Raw genomic sequence first — 20,722 nt, 5'->3', positions numbered from 1 at the left:
TTTCAAAACAGTCGGTTAGATTATTATTTTTTTCTTTACAATATGAATACAGTCTGTTTGGTGTCACTGGTTGACTTTGAAGTTGGGCTAATTCACAGCTTTTCAACAGCTTTTCCCATATGAAATTATTTAAAGGAATACAAAGTCTTTATTCGCAGGGAATGTTTTAGATCATGTGAACATTTTTGTTTTGTTTTGGGCTACTTGAAATTTACTGTTCACATAAGTGTAAAAGTATGTTTTTACATTTTTAAGACCTGACTTATTTCACTTTAAACCACTCAGAATCTTTTTAATTTATATGCACAATTTTTGAGTTAGAATTCTAGAAATATTTTCTTCTCGTCCTTGCTGACATCAAAACACTCGTTTGTGGAGTTTTTATCAGGCCCTTAACATTTAAGAAGAACTGATGTTGCATAATTAATATCAAATTGAATTGAAGTGAAGCGAATCAGAAAAAATCTCAATCGAATGGAACTGAACTCTTATGAATCCAAATTGAATCGATACTCAGCCCTATTTAAAACCAGGGCATAAAAATGGGGCTGGCGAAATCCACCGGGACTTGAGACAAAGCGGAACTTCCTATAAAAGACGTGAATATAGTGGTCATGGAATCAGTGAATGTTATATTATGCGTATCCATCTGCCTGTTGCACTCTTTCTCACTCTTTACTGCCTTTGTCAGATATTGAGCAGCCTACGCTGGAGATGGCTCTTGCCTATTCATGCATGTTAGTGCTGCTGCAGTCGAGCCAGCTGTCTCCCGCACAGGTGCACGAGCGCGCCTCCGTGCCGATGTGGAAGCCACCTGAGAAAATTGCAGAAACGGACAGCAAAGCAGCGTCTGTATAGAAAACTTTTGAGCAATAATGGCTGTTTAACTGCTTGTGCTGCCACAGAAGAAGCCAGTACGGAGAAGGATAGAAACACCAACAAAAGGCAACTGAGAGAAGACTTCTTTCCGCAGGCGTGTTGATGTTCAGTTGAGTTGAGTTGACAAATATGTCCCAGGCATGATTTCATACATTTGAGAGAGCACATACATGAGGGTGCATGAAGCTGTCAGCTTGAGCAAAAGCTTTCACCTGTGATGTCCTCATTCTGTCTCTCTCCAAGACGTCGACCGGGTGCCCCTCCTCTCCAAGGCCTTGACACACACGCTCACGCACACACACTAAGATATCAGCCACGGGCAGGTGTTGAGATCACTGACTTCTGAAAAGGATTCCAACAAGGGCAGTATTCATGTGTGCCGTGGATTTACACTCCGAGTAAATGAATGCTACCCGTGCTAAGTCACAACTCTCTATGTGTACATCAGAGAGGAAAAGGTCAAGGAGAAAATGGAGATGTGTTACTTTTCTGCTATGGGAACATCACAGACCATTCTTGCAGGGCACAAAGTGCTCACATCTGGAGGCTGAGCTTCATCTCGTCATCAAACTCTACTTTGCTTCTTAGTGGCCACAATTGCGAATGGGTACACTTAAGAATGGACGGGTAACTAGTCGTCCTATCAGGGGCAAATTTCCTACTCAAAAGAGAGTCAAACTAACACATTGCTTTGCTCATGATGACTACGGAATGCCATACAGTAGGCCAGCATTAGATTTGTTGTTAATGCTGTAATGATTGTTAGTTAGTCGTTTACATCCTGGTTTATGGAGGATAAGTCATGATCTATTTTTTGGTTTGACACGGCATAATAAAACAAAAACTTTGGCTTTTGCACATTTTATGTTTGACTTTTGTATATTTTGTTGAAGCACAATTTGCTATGTTTTCATGGGGCTTTCATTCATGGACCTGCTTACAGTATGTGATTAATCAGAAGTGTCAGTCAGTGCTGATTGATTGTAAAAGGCAAGTTAAAAAAAAAATTGAAAAAAAAAGTCTCACTGCTTGAAGTACTCCCTGCTGATGTGTTGTCAGTAAAAATCACATCATAATCAACTTGTCTTGTTGAATCAGATTTAATTTAAAAAATACTAACATATAATACAACAGTGTTCCCAGTTCAGACTGTGTCCTGACCTGCATGTGAACTTCTGGTCTTTTGATTTGGCCTCTTCAGGGGACAGTCAAGCACTTCTTGTCAAGACTGCCACTAACAATGTGCTTGCAATTCTCAGCAGTGTCCATTTATTTTAATTAATGAACCACTGAGCTGATGCTGAGGCAGAATAAAACGCAAGTAATGCAAGGGAGCTTTATTTATAAACAGTACATCAATAAACAACGGTTTACTCAAATAACAATGTGCAGTGCAAGACTAAATCATAGCTTTCAACCTGGATAATAAATAAATAAATAAAAATAAGAACTTTAAAATCGTTGTGTTTATTTTCTAGGAAATTATTTCCACATTTTTTAAAGATAACCTAAGCAACTGCGACTCTGTTAACAATTCATTCTAAATAAAGTTTTTTTCACGTTTGCGTCATGACGTCACGGCTCGCGCTGCACCCGTGACGCCATGACGCATCGTTCCCAAACAATTCTCGGGGAAAAGCCACGTTGACGATTCCAGACTGGTGTTCCGTCCCGAATTTGGGCCCGAATTGAGCGAGAAGAAGTCAGTATACGCTGCGAGTTGGCATCGACACACTTTGGAGCCTGAAGTATGTCGTCTCCGCCGAGAGAAAAGCTCGAAACCAGGGGTGGACACCCTCCTGCAGGTAAAGCTACTACTGCACATTGTTTTTATTTACAGCCTTTCAAGGCCTCATGTTTCCATGTTCTAATAACAGTGGTGCAGCAATACACCTAAAAGCTATCACTAATAGTAATATGCGACTGACAGCCTTATTGTTGTGTTTGTGGTTGACAATGTACGCATTTGCACTCCCTTCGTGTCGCTAATGTTGCACGTTTTCACTTCCGGATAGACGAGCGATGCCCTATTAGCATCTCAAAACATAGTTTGGTCATTTTTAAAGATGGCTTTATTATTTTAGAGGGATATGACAAGCGTGCAGTGGAAGTACGATGGTGACGTGGAGGTCAGTGAGCAGGGAGGCGCCTGGGCAAATAACGTATACGTGGACAGGCCACGGCGGCCTTGCAGCAGCTGCACTGATAACGCAGTCTGATAAGGTGACATTCCACAATGTCAGCCCTTTTGATCACCTCTGAGTTCAAAGGTGAATATCAAGTACGAATTGCTACAATGCAAATGCTAATCGTGTAAAGTTGGAGATTTGCAGAAAATCACATTTCCCATTTCGGCAAATAATATCATACATGTTGCAGACAGCATTTTGCCACAGAAAAAAAAAACCCATTGCAGATTATCCACACAATGTGGAGGATAATTTCCCAAAAAAAAAGGATCCGAGTTGGTGAATTTGCAAAAGCCAAACCACAAGTACAATATGTGATGGATTATTCAAGTATTCTGCTAATATAGTTGCAGCCCACAGAAGTAATGAGACCTAATCGCATGTTGTAATAATAACCTGTTGTTGCAGTAAAGGCCGGGGGTAAGAGGATAGTGCAGAAGCACCAGCCGACTGCTACGCCGGAACCTCCACCAAAAGATGACGACGAGGAGGAATATGTGAGCAGTAGGTGAGCCTGGCTAAAGTGCACATTAAAGATTTTCTGATTGAGTTCCTCTCAAATTTAATTTAATTTTCTAGAAACAAACTTTTACGCTAGAATAACCTTGACTTGGCCTATTTTTCATATAACATTACCCAAACATAAATTCCAACATATTCTAACTCATATTTTTCCTCCGACCACCGTTTTTGGTTGTAACAGTGAATTCCTATTCCCATTTGCAGCTGCAAGTTTAAAGCGGGTGCAGATGGTATATTCACATGCCGCATTATCAGGTTGTGTGGTGATGAGAGCTGACAACGGGTGCACAGCAGAGAGCTTTACCGTCACTCCAGTCATTTTATGCACATTTTTCAGTCACACGCAATTATATGCACTCATGGCGCTCAGCATTAGGTACACCTGCGCAATCGAATAAAATATATGAAAAATAAATACAATTCTGCCAAAATTAGGTATTCATTGAATGTTAACTCTTTGACTGCCACACGTTATCCCCCCCCCCCCCCCAAAAAAAAAAAAACAGAAAAAAAAAACACAGTGCCAGCCAATTTCGAGCATTTTAACTCATCTTTCAAGGCAAAAAGAATATTGCTTGCCTTTACTATATGTACAATGTGGGTACTAAATGAAAGATCGCATAACATTCATCTACTAATTATTAATTGTCTTCGGCAGTCAAAGGTTATTAAACTTGGTTGTAGTGTGCATAAAGCCGTTATGAATAATATTTGGGCCTTCTTGTGTTGAAAAGTTGTTTCAAAGCCACAGTTGCACTCCATCAGTCCAACTGTTCCCTCCATGAGTCACACTGATGGACGTCTCGCAGGTGGCTAGTGGGTAAATTTCACATCAGCTGCGGCCAGTCAAGCGTTGTAGTCAGGGGAGCACCTGCCGAAACCAATCTCGCCCAGATGGACAGATGGGGCAAAGGGAGGTGGAGAGACGGCGAGCCGTGTTTACATGAGAGATGAAGAGGAAAGTTGAGGACGAGCATGGAGTCAGAAGAACGCAAAGGTCAGGTCGGTGTTGAAAACATGTTACAGAAATGACAAGTTCACCATATATGTCAAGTGTTTTGTTTTGTTTTGTGATGCCGAAGCACTCGAGTTCCTGAGATAAAATTCAGTGCAAGTAAAAGTTCAGTTAAGTGGCAGACAAATGAAGAAAATGCAGCATGCATCAGTTTCTATGGCAACCATCTCCATGCCCACGGCAACAAACTTTGTGCATTGCTCAAGCGCAGGGAGATGGGTGGGTCGCTGAGTTGACGCTTACAAAGAATGCGTATGTAATAACATATTTCACTCTTTGAAGCCAGCGTTGAATTAACATCCTGACTTCTTGTCTCACCTTCAGACTCCTCCCCCTCATTTTTTTCCCCCCCTTCCTGAGGCACAAGTCTGCAGTATTTCTGACAGCTCTCTGCTTCCCCCAGCAGGCTCTGCGCACCAGCTTTCAGTCAGGAAAAATGTCCTGAAGAAATAGTTTTCAATTAGCTGTAAAATGTTGATTTGCTATAGTGCAGTTTATCAAAAATATGAACAGAAAATGGCTTCCTTTAGCCTGCCCGACAACCCAAATTAGTTACTATCTCCAAAAAGTCCCTCACATGTTATACGTGAATATATTTTGAAGTATTTTCTGAATTTGTTAGCGCTTCCTTTTGTGCTAGCCTTCGAGGTGATGTTTTTTTTTGGAAGGTGGTCACCATCACCGCGGGGCGACGACGCTGTAAAATTAGACGGCGGCGCTCGTTTGTCACGTCAAGGTCGAGCCGCGCGCTCGCTTCGCCCTCCGTCCTCGTTTCCTCCCCTCTGACGATCCATTATTATTGTTGTTATCAAAGCGTTTGCCTCCATATGTCCTTCTCTGACCTTTCGCCTCCCTTAGCTCTGCCCAACATATTTTTGTAACTCCGCTTTGTATAGACTGTAACCGTCTTCGACCTTCTTTCAGATGATTAGATTGCACACATGCACAAACTAAAAGATGTTGGCATACATTCTGCGCAGTGTACATGGCTTTTTCTCAACGACTGACTCGTCTTTTCTCTTTTTTGTTTTCAGTCCACCCAAGGTCCCAGTGATTGTGTCTGGAGTGGTTACCAAGGTAACGCACACTGACTCACACATTTCACATTAATGTCGTGGAAATATAAGCGGTCAGAATAATACAATGGCTGAGTTTGTATGGAGTCGAAGAAAAGGAAATTCTACCTTGACCGAACACAATTCAGAGTTTATTAATGTCAAAATGTTTTATTTTCACTGTAATTTGTCACATGTATAGAACTGCATTTGGCGTTATTTTTTATTTATTTTTTTTATTTTTATTTTTTATAATTCTTCTGAAGATGTTGATCAACATTCAATATACCTTTTCCATGAAAAATGAGTGAGGGAGAGATCAGGTTGGTAAATAATAAAGTAATAATAATCATTAAAAAAAAGTATTGGGGTGAGAGAACATAAAAATCTGCAAATTCACAGGTGACAAACTGAATACGCATAGACTGTATTTTTATACACTATAATAATATTACTTGAAAAAAAACCTAGTGAAGTTTTTTCACTCAGAAATTCAAAGTAAATTTTACAAGGAGAGTTTTGAGTACATTTTACCATTTTATTAAAAAAATAATAATAATTCTCTCAGGCATTAAGGAACAAACTCATGAGCTTCATCAATATTTTAAGCACACAGCAGGAGCGGCATGGCTCAGGTGGTAGAGTGGCTGTCTCCCAACCTGAAGGTTTTGGGTTAGTTCCTCAACCCTCAAGTACTTTTTTTTTTTTTTTTTTTAAATAAACTGGTAAAATGTGCTTTCTGTGAATTTATTTTCTGAGTGAAAAAACTTTACTAGGTGTTTTCAAGTAAATACTTGTTTTTTTTTTACAGTGTATGGTAACATCACCATTCACATTATAAATTATTAAAAATACTTATTTAAAAAACTAATAATAGTAATAATAATAATAGAAATAATAATAATAAAATGATTAAAAAAAATAATAATATACTAAGACACTGTGCTCACAGAATGTTAAATTATACATCCACTTTATGAGTCATGTACATTTTAGTATACATTTTCTTGACATGTTTTTGTGTGTGGGGAAATCTGAGTGAATAATAACGAGGAACAAAAAAATCTGCTAAGTGGAAGATCCATCACGCATTTTCCGAGTTTGTAATGAATGTGGAAGATTCCAAGCTCGCCTGCTTGTGACTCTCCTTTCGGCCTGACTGCATTCAGGGCGATCGGGACTTCACCCCGGCTGCTGCCCAGGTGGCGCACCAGAAGCCCCAGCCTGGCATCCCCAAGCTGCCCCCCTCTCAGCACATCAACCAGCACATCCATCAGCCCCGCAAGTGAGCCGCGAGCTCACGCCAAGCCCACCAGTCGGCCTTCCCCAATTGAACACAGTTTTCCCGCTAGGCACAGATATCCTTTGATCGATCGGTCACTTTTTTTGCTTTTGTTTACTGTTGTGTGATGTGGAATTTGTCTGCAACAGAAGCCTAATAACGCTATGGCCACACTTGTACCAGCCCTGAATCGGTGCTGCACTATTAGTTGTGCCCTTTTGGCTCCTTTCTTTCAAATGTATCTTTTTGAAAGTCATAATTGATATATAGACGTTTACTATATAATCAATCACCCCGATCAACCCCCATGTTGAGATTTCCTCAATCGATTCGATTTTGATTGTTTTCTGATTCGATTCACTTCAATCCGATATCGATTAATTATGGAACAACAAGTCTTCTTAAATATCAAGGACATGCTAAAAACTCCACAAATATATTAAATTTTGCGGAGGAAGGAGCTGGTTAAATGATTTAGCGTTAAAATCGCTTAACTTGCACAAACATTGGCATCAGCAAGAATGAGGTGAAAATCTTTTCAGAATTCTAATTCAATAATTGTACATATAAATAAATAAAAAAAACATTCTGAATTGTCTTAAAGTACAGTGAGTCAGGTATTTCATAAATGTAAGAAAATACTTTTAAACAGTACAATACAAAAAAGACCTCGTCCTTTCAAAATTCTATTTTCTTATAAATTTAAAATAATCAAGTCATGGTTTTATGAGTTTTATCATGCTTGAAAAGGAAAATTGATTCAATATATTGATTGTTAGATTATTATTATTATTATCATTATTTTACCCAGCCCTACAACACAGTCAGGTAATTAATAGCACTGAACTTACCAATTAATATGAAGGAAGACTTTGTACATGCTTGACAAACCAAAAGAGCCTAACAGCTAATTAGAGATCCCCCTTTTTTTTTATTAACAACATAATAAAAAAAAAAAAAAACTAAATTGAATTGATTTGATTGGAAAAAAATAGGGATGCACGATAATACTATTTTCAACCGATACCGATAAAACCAATAATTTAGAGGTGCCGATGTCGATAACCGATAAGTAAACCAATAATTGTTTGCAAAATTAACTTGAATACAAATATGCTTTCAAGTCCTACTATATGTCGAACAAATACATTGAAACATTGCGCAATGTTCATTGCACAATTCATCCCTAGAGAAAAAACTGTATATGTTGTCATACTCAGGCTGTTGCCACATTGCACGTGGGCCATAAAAAGGGAAAGGAGCGAGCATTATAACCAATAAACATTCCAGCAGTGCACCCACTAATTGGCCACGTCCTAATTAAGGCAAAAATCCTTTCAACTGAATTCTGCGTCTGTGTCCTAAAATAATTTGGTATCAACTGCTTAGTTAGCTGCTTGATGTGAGGTGTCAAGGGTATCACATACTGTAACAGAGCAAATCATAATGCAGTTCACTCTTTAGCTTTTGCGTCCTCCTCCTAACTGTAACGTTGCGAATGTGATGCACATGCAACCTGCTTCAAAGATAATCCAGCAGTGCCTGTTAACATCCTGCACCATACTGTTTTTATGTTTCTTAGATTTCAGCTGCGAATAAAGCCAAATCCCTCGCCAGCGTATGTTGTATATCAAAAGCAAAAGGGGATGCTTGCTGGTTTGTTTTGCTTTCATTCAAGCTTTAACATAGCAGGGTCGGAGTATAACAAGCCAAGCAAAACCCTGTCGCCAAAAAAAACAGCAGATGTGTAAATTGAAGGTAACATAAAGTAGGATGATTGGGGGGGAAAAAAAAAAACAGTTTTTACATTCCATCATTTTGGTTGTGGTAGTGTACTTGTTTTCATTTTAGCGCACGTCTTGTGTGTTTCAAACATATCAAGACACTCATTTGTCACAGGAAGTAAAAGAGATCCTCTTTGCCAAGAATTACAAATCAATTCATTTTCATTCAAGATGAAGAATTTTATTATTGTTGTTGTCTTTCACATTTCTCTTGAGTTAAATCAATTGTTTCAACTGGAGTTTGGTATTGGTTGTGGTTGTCTTAAATAAAGATATAGATTATCTTAAATGGGCTGTTTTTCATGATTTGATTTTATGAAAAAGTACAAATAAAAAAATATCTGGAGGCTCGTTTATTATTACGTTGCAAATAAGTGTGTCCCGTGGTGAATCAACACTCGCAGGGGGATGAGGGCTCAGCTGGTGTTTTGGAAAAGAAACAAGTCATGAGCTGTCCAGCCACACACACACACACACAAATAAGTGCGCACACCAGGTGTTATTTCATGTAATCCGTCTTTACACATGCATCTGCAAGCAGGTGTCCTGTCAGCTCGTGTTAACCCAGTGAAGCAGCCGGCGCAATATAACTTGGTATGAGCCAGATGCAGCGAACCGCAACACCAAATTACAGTTGACGCACAACCTCCATGCGTGGAGCAGCACACCCACACTACCTGAGAAATACACATTTTATATGGCTGCCATACATTTAAACTATGTACTGTCAATAACTGGAAAAACACTTGTATTATATGCAATGGCTGCTTAGATTTGTATTGACTTTAGATGCTGGTTAAAATGGGTCCTACAACAGCAGTTTTAATTTCAAATATTTTATTTTGATAACTAAATGAGGGATTTATTAAAAAAAAAAAAAAAAAATCTGTTTTATATTTTATGTGCCTCAAATAGTCAAAAAATTCTGATTAATGAAAGTATGAAGTATAAGTTAAGCAGCAAAATCCACCCATTTGTATCCATCTCATGGGGCGGCCATTTTGCCACTTGCTGTCGACTGAAAATGACATCACAGTTGCTCAGGTCGTAACCAACCACAGCTCAGCTTCAAAAACACAGGTGAGCTGTGATTGGTCGTTGCCTGTTCCCTCAGAAACTGTGACGCCATCTTCAGACGCCAAAATGGCTGCCCCCACCATGTTTAAACTAGTAACTTTTCGAGTTGACATCTCCTATAAATTTATCTTCATTCCTGACGTTTAGTTAGTCTGAACAATTGAGGTTAAATGTCAAACTAGCTACATCATGAATAGGTAAAAACGTTTTGTTTTTTTCTGTTTTTAATTATTGTGTTGTGCATTATCCAGCTATACATGGAACTAACCATTTGTTTCTCTCTGTAGGAAGAATAGAATACAACATGTAACCTGAGTCATTCTTGTTTTGCTGCACTCGCTGGCATCATTCTTGAGTATACGCCGCCAGCTGTTGACCAGGTGACCCTTAGCATCATTGGAACTAGCTCCAACCTGTACCAACTGGACAGTGGTGTGACAAAGTGACCTGAAAGTCATCCGTTTACTCAGTCAACAAGCCACAGTGGGAGTCAAAGGTATGACGACCATTGAATGTGGAAATGGGGGCGGTGTTCATGGTCACTGTGATAAGAAAAGTGCCATAGAAAGTTACAATCACATGTTGGCTTCAAATTTATACAGTCACTCTTTGTGGAAAGTTTTTTTTTTGTTTTAGGACAACTTGTAGTTCATTTTTACTAGTTGAGATTAGTTGTGATAGTTTCTTAATTGTGAGCCCACAATCATTTATTCAGACGTTGCTGCTTGTCAGAAATTCAAAATTCATGAGGAAACACCAACTTCATTGCATCTTTTTTACCCCCCCCCAAGTGTCACAGTCATTGCCGTCAAAGAATGGTGTTCTAGCCTTAAAAATATATGTTTGTACATCTCTCGTACCTTGAGTGGCAGAATAGTTTCAGTTTCTTACTTGAATCAAGACTTAAAAAACGATTATTTTAGAGGGTAGTTGCACGTTATTCTGTGTACCAATAACGTGACAACTGACTAGTTAGTAACTATATTTTAAGTAGTTGGAATTTTAATTTGTGACTCAAAATGCCATATATCTGGAATTCAGTTTTGTTTTCCTTAATCAAAAGTGAATTACAGATATATATATATGTAGCACACAGTATAGCTGTAATAAAAAATGCAGTAAATGGCCAGGTTTTTGGTACTGTACTATGTTACTTATTTTGGGTCACTGTAGAGTGGCAAGTTGAAAAGAAAACGTTTCATGACTGCCCTAATGTACATTTCAAGTGGTAAATTGGTTTAAAAAATATATATATATATATACAAATGTGGTGGAAATTCATACAAGAACTATTGAGGGACTTGTGTTGCTAAATGAACAACTCAAAGAAAGCCAACCAAAAGTTTTGGAAAAAGTGCAATTCACAAACCCGCATCTGCTGACATATAAAGCTTACAACCAATACTAAAATTACTATATAGGCATCAAAAACATAGCAGTAAACAAAAAAAAAACGTGTGACTCATTAAAATCGTACTCTGCAAGTGCTGTTCCACAAGCAACCAGCAGGGGGCTGCAATTAAGCTCTCCGCCAAAACCTCCCACTCAGCACTCCTGAAAGTGCTGATCCAGAATGAGCTCATGCCGTCTTAAATCCCCACGCTCGCATCTAGCATTACATGGACCCAAACTGTAATAGCCATCATATCAGTAGCAACTGTACTGCTTCGTTGTTTGTTTGTTATGTAGCCTTCTCTGAATTAATGAGGGATTCGGGTCATATCGAAGAGGCATGCCTGTAGTATGTCATAATCTCAGGTTACACTGGAAGCCAACAGCTGGGTCAGCAACACTCATGACCTAAATATTATGTCATGCAGCCAGATAATAAGAAGATTGTCTTGGCCATAACTGGAATAATGTACAGTCATGTGCCACATACTGTAGGCAACGATCTGATGCAATAAATAGGGGAAATTTTCAGCAAGTAATGGAAGCTTGATCCCAAAAAGTATGATTAGGCAAATTATTGAATACCAAACTGCAGTACGATAGCAAAATTCATTTATTACAAAATACAGTATTTTCAGCACAGCATGTTTGTGGAATGTTGCAGAGAGATTTGCTCGTGTTAGTGTATTGCCCAAAAATAGTCGAGTACAAATTGATTTCGTTTTATGTTGTTGTTGTGCTTCAACAGACTTTGGATTTTTGATTTTTGTTATTTACTTTCCCCCCTCCATTACAGTGGAAAAACTACAAAAAAACAACAACAAAAAAGGCTGGTGTGGGGAAAAAAAAATATAATGAAATAGAGGCTTGGCCATTAGGGCTGCTTTTAAAAGCAATAAATAAGGAAAAATAAGTTAAAGCTCCAACCACTTTCAAGTATAATATCCCCTGCGACATTGCAAATGACGAGCATTTCTAAAGCTGGCAGCAATTTTGCATCCACTGAAACTTGATTAAATGACACAAATCAACTTTGTCTTGAGTCATGCAATACTGCTGGTAAGTGTAGTCACCCTGAGTCGAGTAATGTCCAACTCATTGATTGTCTGTTTTTGGTTTAGTGTGCGTAAAAAAAAAAAAAAAAAAGGACTACTTCCTGATTCCGACAGTGAGGCGTCTATTGGTTAACGCCTCCAGCCTCTTCTTCTCAGCCTCTTCGGCTTTCCTCCTCTCCTCTTTCAGCTCCTTATATCGCCACTTAGGAATCTGCAGCAGCTGTCTGCCTCCATCTTTGGCGCTGCTCTTCCTCCGGATCTTTTCGGGCTCGTAAGTGGGCGCCGGCGCCCTGGACACGCTCACCTTGGGGATGGTGAACCCCGGCCTGACGCTGCTCCTCCTGAGCAACATGTTGAGAGGCAGCAGGCTAGTCCTCCGGAGCTCCGTTTCGTTATACGACAACATTCCCAGGCTGAGGCTCCTGGTTCGAGGCGCCGGGTTCTGCGTCTGAAGGCTGGCCCGCCGGTCGGCTGAGGTTTTGGGCGCCAAAGTGACTGGCGAGTTCTGGAACAGCTTGAGGTGGCCGTCGACCCTGTCCGGGTTGATGGCGCTGACCTCTTTGGCCCGCTGATGGCGGAGGATCTCGGGAACTGCGTAGCGGCGTTTGCCCACACTTGGGGGGCTCTCGGGACAGACCTAGAATATAAGTGGGAGTGTCACAACTTTCTAGCTAGAGAGCTAAAGCTAACTACCGAAGTATTAGCTAAAGACATAAAAGCGGAAATTGCAACTATTTGATGATGTTGTCTACGGTGGCTCAGAGAGACGAAACTGTGTGTCATTATTGTTAGTTTATTGTACTGAGGACCCAAGAGCTCATTAGCACCATAACAGACAAAGATGCAGCATCCAATACTTTGAGATTCATTTTTTTTCTACCTCTTGTCCATTTTTGGATTTTTCATACTTAATTTTTCATACATTTTTAGACTTTTCTGCCTTTCGGGTTAAATTTCTGACATTTTTGGCAATTGTATGGAAATATTATTTGGATGATTTTCTGCCTCTCTTCTTCCTTTTTTTTTTTTATACATTTTTAAGACTTTTTTTTTTTTTTTTTTTTAAATACCTTTTTTCGGTTGATATTTTATGGTAGTTTTCTGCTTTTTTTGGACATTTTACGGTCACTTTTGGGATATTTTTAGGTATTTTTTTTTTTTTTTTTTACTTTTTCTATCTGCCTTTCGCCTCTTTTTTCCGACAACTTAAATTTTGACAATATTTTAGATATTAATTATTTATTTTTATTTAATCATCAATTAATTTGAAGAATATTCCATTGACATTTTATGGTAGTTTTCTGCTTTTTCTTTTCCTTTTTGGATATTTTACGGTCACTTTTTTGGATATTTCTAGGTATTTTTTACAACTTTTTCACCTACCTTTCGTGTCTTATTCCGACAACTTCAATTTTGACGATATTTTGGATATTTAATTATTCATTTTTTATTTAATCATTAATTAATGTGAAGTTTATATACAAATAAAGATGTAAAAAATATATTAATTTTTTTAGCGCTCCACAGGGAGCCACAGGAGAGGGACTAAAGAGTGGCTCCATAGCTGCAAGTTGCAGGCTGGAGTGGCTAACAAGAGCAGCTAGTGGGAGAAGCTAGTAAAAAAAAAAAAAAAAAAAAAAAAAAAGCTTGCACGAGCAAAGCAGAAGGTGGCAAGCGACGAGAGCCCGAATCACGAGACTCAGCAACGACGGCCTGCGGGTCCCAGCTGTGGAAGGTCGAGCCATTGCGTTCGACACTCGATTAAGCGCCACTAAGGCGAACTACGTTCGCAAAGTTTCCAAATCATTAAAATTGTTGCTATAAGCCAGATAAAATGTATCATAGGTTTACCTTTAAGCAGGCAGCTACTTTGGGCTTTATAGCAATTTGAAGTTTTCCGGCCACTCACCGTATGACAGGTCACGGCGATAAATGGGCTCCTGATGGCCGTCGTCACAGACACCAGGTGGTCGATGACGCCATCGTCCTCAGGGTTGGTGACGTTGGCAATGTTGAAGATGTCGCGCACCGTGTCGGTCAAGCGCGTCAGGCAGCCTCGAGGCTCCCGGGCTCTGGCCACCATTGATGCCAGCGGCGGCCATTCTAGACTGATAAAAGTCGCTTGGCTGTTATGTCGTTGCTGTCCTTCAAAGTAAGACCAAGAGGGGGAACTTTATTTCTTACCTGTATGCATCACAGATTTGATCCGCAGTGGATCGTTCCATCAGTCGGGCCATCGCCCAGGCAGTTTCATAGCGGCCGGTGAACAAGGCCCATTCCCTGGCCGTCATTTGGCGGCCAGAGTCTCGTGCATTTAGAGTGGCTCCTGAGAGGAACAAGATTGTTCCGTTTAACCCAATAAAGCCTGGACCATCAAATATATGAGCAAACATCTTTTTTCTTTAATCATGACTTTTTGTGTCATATTTGATACGGTTGGTCACAATGCTTTACATTGTCAAAAATATAATAATAAATAATCATATCAAACATATTAGTGTTTCCAAAAATCAGAAAGAATATTTCCCACAAATAATAAGATGTCTCTCCTTTCTCAATTGGTGCGTCTTGCAAGATCGCTGGAAACGATTGTTATTGTGATTTTTATTCCCCACACTTTTTTGCCATGTAACAATTCCTACATAATACTTTGATTTATCCTGTTCAAATTTCAAACTTGCTTCAAAAATTCACGCCTCCCGGGGTATATATCGTCTGATTCCACATTACTGACAGTATTTGCACAATTTCATTTTCAATGGGACAGACATTGAACTATTTCTGAGTGTAACTTTCCACGCCCACTTCCATACATATAACTTATCATCTTTACCAGGTGTTTGCTACTGCTCGTTGGCACAGTTGGCAAAGTGCATTGTCCAGTAACCAGTACAGGAGATCATCATTTCATCATTTTTCTCCCAATTTACTGCATAAGCATTCCACATGCATTCAAGTCTTAGCATTCAGCTTTCAGCATTCCCACGCAATTTCTCCAGGAATTGCACTCAGTCTAGTTGAAAATGTGTTGTTTATCCCAACAACTGGGACTTAACTTCTCCTCACCCGCCATCATAAGCGAGCGAACACATTCAACGCGGCCCTGCATGGCAGCTTTCATGAGAGCCGTGAAGCCGTGACAGTTTCTCCTCTCGATGTCCAATCCTGAGTAGTAGTTGAGTAGGTAGTTGGTGATTGTAATGTGACCTAAAGGAAAGTCCAAAAGAGAACAGATCATCTTTGAAAAGGATTGAAGACATTTTTTTTTTTTTTTTTTAAGACATGGTTTTGTGCGACCTACCCGCCTGTGCTGCGGTAATGAGGGCCGTGTTCCCCTCGCTGTCCTGCCAGTTAGCGTCCAGATACGGGCACTGCGACAGCGCTACCACAACGTCAACATAACCTTGGTAACAAGCAACCAGCAGCCCTGTCTGACACGACAACAAGCGAAGGCGTTAAATGAGAGAGACACAAACATTTGTGCCGCCATATCGGACCCTGAAAGACGCTAAATCCAAACATAACGGCGCTCGTCGGCATGGATGGACCTTTGTGAATTAAGATGACTTGTTTTCACTGCAAACCGAGACATGTTGAACTCGGCGGGAAAATAAGCAAGAGCCGTGGTCTGATGTTGTGTGCCAGAAAAAGGAGTTTGTGTTTGTGCGCGTATGCGTGAATGTCGCTCTGTGTGGGAGGATGTTTGCTGCAGTGATGACCCTGGAAAATTCTGCTGAAAGTAAAAGTCGGGGAGTCATAAGGCAACACAAACAAGGTTGATGACGGGCCAATTGAAATTTACTTAGTTGACTTTTCATGGGGTCGCACTTTTAGCTTTGTGTTGGTTATGCATTATTTATACAACCATTATACAGTGAGTATAATTCATCAATTTTTCTGTTACGCTCTATTTTAATAATACAATAGCTATATTTTTACTATAAATATTATGTATCTCTCTCTCTCTCGAAAACATCCAGTCGCTGACTGCTCCAAATTGAAATAGAAGCACTATGTTTACTCATCTAACCGAGTTTAGCCGCAAGCCTCATTTGCATACTCCCGAGCAAGACGAGTGTTGATGTCGACAGAGCTTAAATGTCAGCATTAAAAGCAACTGTATGTAGTTTGGAACTTTCAGTGAGTGCTTGAACAAACTTTTTTTCGGAGATTTGTTGGGATGCTCTATGTATATTTTGTATACAAGTGGCAAAATGGCCGCCCCATGAGTGCATAAAAGAGGTGGCATTTGCTGTTTAATTCATATTCCACAAACACAATATAAATTCACCAGAATACTGTGTGCAGACGAGTATGTCCTCTTTAAATAGTCAAACTAATAAGCGCAATAATTATTTGTACCAGCAGCATTTGAAATATCAGCTGTTAATCCTAACTATAATACAAGCCGTGGATCAACAAATATAGATGCTTTAAATTGATAACAATGCACAAGTGTGTTTTGGTATTCTAATCTGTTTTTGTTGAGATTTACTACAGCTCCAGAGTTTGTTTGAAAAATCATGTTATTGTTAATGTAATGGCATTAAAAATGTCTGTATGTACATTGACTGATAATTAGGTAACACTCCACAAAAGAAGGAGTATTCCTGGAGAGACAACGTGAATTATCTCCTAAAAAAAATCAAATAAAAAAATTCTTGACTCAATATTATCTGCAGTTGCATGAAATAAAATCACCACTACTCGAGTTTTGGGTATTTTCCTTAGCGCAGGCCACTTAAGACAGAATTTATAGCCCGTGCGTAATGGACACGATGTAAAACAAACACAACTATTAAAACAAGGCAGGCTGTCAGCCGAGTGCATGTAATCGCATTTGCGTCGTCAGGCCTGGGAGCCTCCAGGAGACAAAGGGGGAATGTTTGTTGGGAATAATTGCTGGATTGTCTGGAAAAAGTTCACTTTAACTGCACGGCTCTGCTTGCTTGTGCACATGTCGACCTGTCTCATAGACACAAATGCACGTGTTGTACTCGACAAACTCATTTCTTACTCAAACACACCATCGCATACAAAGTGATTTTAAAGGCAGTCTTAATGCAAAAGCTCCGCCTCAAACACAAGCAGTAGAAGATTATGCATTTTTTTTTCTTCTTTTTTCTTTCATGTAGGCCAAATAAAAAGGAAGGCAGACGAAAGCAGTTTGAAGACTTTCATTATTTGATGCTGATGGACGTTCTGATTTTTAATCTGTTGTGTTCCAATTCGCTGGATTCCTGCTGACCTTGTTTAACCTCGCTCTGCTCAAATCATACCCCCAAAGTTAAAGCAATTCGAACTTGCTTTCATATTTACCTTATGTCAAATGTTATGTGACGGTCTGGTGGTGAACACGTCTTCCTCAGAGTTTTGCTGTTCATATGAGAACTAGAATGGGACAACTTCATTTATATTTTGCACGCGAGTGATTTACTGTATAGTTTTATGGCTGCGGTAAAACCTGGTTGAATTTATATCTTGGTGATTTATATGGCAATTATTACTTCTCTTGGATATTTGTTTTTATGGAAATAGTGGTTTTCCTCAGATTTTGTTGTTTGTTTGTTTTTACGAACATCTGTAAAATCTATCAACGACTGATGATAAATAGCTTTCAATTATACAAATATGAAGATTTTTTTTTTAATGATTTTTTACAAATATGTAGATGTGCTGGCACTCAAGGTAAATCACTACTTAGTATCTGAAGCTTATCAATTTCTGAGCCTCACTTTTTGTGATGCTTTGGGATGTAAAATGTCACCTTTTCAACCTGTTTTAGTTTGACCTAGTTACAATAATTGGAAGGCATATTTATCTGCCCAAAATGTACAGAAAAGTCTTTTAGAGTCATACCATAAACGGAACTGAAAGTCTGCCATTTTGATATTACTTTTGACATTTTTTGACCCTTTATAAGATGATCTCCTTTTATTGAAGTTATCCGATCATCTTCAATTTTGGGGGTGTTTCGGGTAAATGTGTTTAAAACCAAAAGTGCCTTGAAAAGATTTATACTTTATTGCATGCTGTTGCCATGGCGATTTGCTGTTTTGCAAGTATTTTGCAAGTAAAGTGATGTTGTTTTGGGGGTCTAAACCGAAGCCATAGCGACTCAGAGTTCTTGTTAAATTCATGTAAGAATCTCTCATCAATCCAACCTTTTTTTTGCTAAATCTATTTGTTCAAACTCAACTTATATATGTGTGAAAAGAACAAGTAAATGATGCAACCGTGCAGAGTCCAGACTAGAGGCCATTTACAGTCAATAACGAACGTGTTAACACTCCTGTCTGGGGCGTTATCAAATCACATGTGCATGACTTTGATTTTTCCAATCATTCACATTAGCTCGGCTCCTACTTGCAATAATATTGCTCGCTCTGTTCTCCTGCGATAACAATTATCACACACAATCCAACAACATTCCGTATGATTCCTTCCTTGTCTCCTCTCCCGAGCTCACCCTGTTTGCAAAAGGTGGTCGAGAGGAGACGAGCGAGAACAGTGGCCTCATTTATACTTAATGGGTTCTGTGTATGTGCGTGTGGCTTTGGAGTTTCCCAGAAGGGGTTAAAGGGACACTACGTCCTCATATACAGCAGCATGGTGGGTTCAAAAACATTCTGTTAAAAGCATTGGTGACTATATGGTGTGTGGTCTCTTGTGTTGGACCAGAATAATTTCATCTTCAGGGCTCTACAAATGTTACTGGGTAATCTTTCAAAATATGTTTGGTATATATTGTCAGAATATATTGCTTGGGTGAAATGTATGCATTTACACATGTTTGGAATATATTATCACATGACCAGAACTGGTTACTTCCTGGTTACACCTTGAGAAGAAGATGGCTTCCTCAACTTGTTCCAACAGACATAAAACATAAAATAATGACACCTGATTTTGATTTTTTTTTTTTTTTTTTATGCCTGGGAAAACATTGGGATTAAATGGGTTATTACACTATCCAAGTCAGTTTATTACTTTATTTTGGTTTTAATTTCCATTGGTCGGATTTTGTGACACAAAAGTATTCACTATACATTATTCATCTTGAAAACAAATTGTGTTCAATTTTGGATTTGTTGCTATCATTTTGATTAGTCCGACTAAGCCAGTGAAGTCGAGTAAAACAGGCTTTTACACAGAGGTCAGACTTTATGTATCGTTACAGCAAAGCCTTAAAATAGTCCTTAAGCCTCTACACAAAGCTCGGGCTTAATTATTCCTCTCCACAGTCTGATGTGAGTGCCGTGCTAATAAAATGACAAATGACACGTCTTCTTTATGTGTCAGGTTATGTATGTTCTTATTGGCCCTGCTTATGTTAGAAACATATTTGTATGTAGCATTCATTTGTAAATGAGGATTTTAAAAAAAAAGTTAAAATGTGGATGTAAACTACATTAAAATAACTAAATTGTATTCAAATGATTTCAATTCAATTTTAATTGTTTGAAAGTGTTTATTTGATTAATACTACATTTGTATTCATCATAAATCAACTACCCAGTTATTTAGTGACATTTACTGGCTAAAATGAATACAAGACTCTTGACAATAGTTACTCGGTGGACCGGATGAAAGCATACATGGAGCCATAGTTTGATGTGTTTTCTATACCCTGTTGTTCCGGTCCGTCTGCTTGACCTCATCCTCCGCGACCCCATGCCGAATCATGATCCGGACTCCAGCGGCGTTGTTGGTGCAGCACGCCCGGAAGAACGAAAGCGGCTCCGGACTCTGCGGTGACGGGGAGCGCTCGGAGTCCTCGAACGCATCATCGGGAGGGTAGAAGGAGTCGTCGGACGCGATGCTCCTGACGTCGTCCAAGTCCTCGAAGTCAACTTCTTCGAAGTCCTCCTCGACTATGGTCGGGTGGACTTGAGCGACCCCCGCGCCCGCTTTCAGCTGCTTGACCCGGAGCGACGCTGCGACTCCAACGTCCCTGTCGTCCGTGATCAGCACCATCGAATCCGAATCCAACTCTCTCGACCCGAAAGGTCACTTTACGTTGACTTCGTCATGCACGTGCTGTCACGTCGTTCGGCTCAGTTCGTTGCGTGGACGACATTGGCGCACCGCACGTGAACGCAACACTTTCCAAAGTTCCAACGTGGAGAAGAGCACCCAAACATGACATGTAGGGCGGAGAGAGAGACGCACAACCCCAACGTGCAGTCTCTAATCCGATTAGATGGCCCCGGGACAAGCCACCCCTCCTCCATTAAAATGCAGGCTATCCTCGCTTTACGACGCTGTCACCAGATTACGTCAGTAACGTAACCTCAAAGTATAGCATTTTCTTCATTTTAGGATTTCATCAAGTGTTTATAATAAATCTAGTATAGCCGTTGAAAAACTTGAAAAAAATCCCCACACATTGCATTTCTACCATATCATTACCTTAAAATGTCATTTTTCTCCATTCCTGAGTGCCAGTTGACTGCGACCACCTGTAGTGGG

At 39.6% G+C, this 20,722-nt stretch overlaps 2 protein-coding genes across 4 annotated transcripts; one reads left to right on the top strand and one right to left on the bottom strand.

The window, feature by feature from the left end:
- The first annotated feature begins 2,455 nt into the window (after nucleotides 1–2,455).
- Nucleotides 2,456–9,015, top strand: dap (death-associated protein). 3 transcript variants are annotated; one of them, XR_013280798.1, is made up of 5 exons: nucleotides 2,456–2,684; nucleotides 3,477–3,576; nucleotides 4,400–4,587; nucleotides 5,640–5,682; nucleotides 6,830–6,934. XR_013280798.1 is itself a non-coding variant. In XM_077508400.1 (4 exons), exons 1-4 carry the CDS (start codon nucleotides 2,630–2,632, stop codon nucleotides 6,947–6,949), a joined length of 318 nt encoding a protein of 105 aa, XP_077364526.1. In that variant the 5' UTR covers nucleotides 2,463–2,629; the 3' UTR covers nucleotides 6,950–9,015. The 3 variants fall into 3 exon arrangements, 1 of the variants encoding a protein (XP_077364526.1); XR_013280799.1 differs by having other exon boundaries at nucleotides 4,400–4,592; nucleotides 6,830–6,918; XM_077508400.1 differs by lacking the exon at nucleotides 4,400–4,587 and having other exon boundaries at nucleotides 2,463–2,684; nucleotides 6,830–9,015.
- Nucleotides 9,016–11,785: 2,770 nt separating this feature from the next.
- ankrd33ba (ankyrin repeat domain 33ba) lies at nucleotides 11,786–20,668 on the bottom strand. The gene is made up of 6 exons (XM_077508396.1): nucleotides 19,880–20,668; nucleotides 15,552–15,681; nucleotides 15,317–15,457; nucleotides 14,435–14,576; nucleotides 14,160–14,358; nucleotides 11,786–12,887 (listed from the first exon to the last, which is right to left on the bottom strand). Exons 1-6 carry the CDS (start codon nucleotides 20,225–20,227, stop codon nucleotides 12,345–12,347), a joined length of 1,503 nt encoding a protein of 500 aa, XP_077364522.1. The 5' UTR covers nucleotides 20,228–20,668; the 3' UTR covers nucleotides 11,786–12,344.
- Between the last annotated feature and the right edge of the window lie 54 nt (nucleotides 20,669–20,722).

Source organism: Festucalex cinctus, chromosome 20, assembly GCF_051991245.1.
Source record: "Festucalex cinctus isolate MCC-2025b chromosome 20, RoL_Fcin_1.0, whole genome shotgun sequence".
Taxonomy (NCBI): domain Eukaryota; kingdom Metazoa; phylum Chordata; class Actinopteri; order Syngnathiformes; family Syngnathidae; genus Festucalex; species Festucalex cinctus.
The sequence above is the reverse complement of the archived record's forward strand: the minus strand, read 5'-3'. Positions and strand labels throughout refer to the sequence as shown.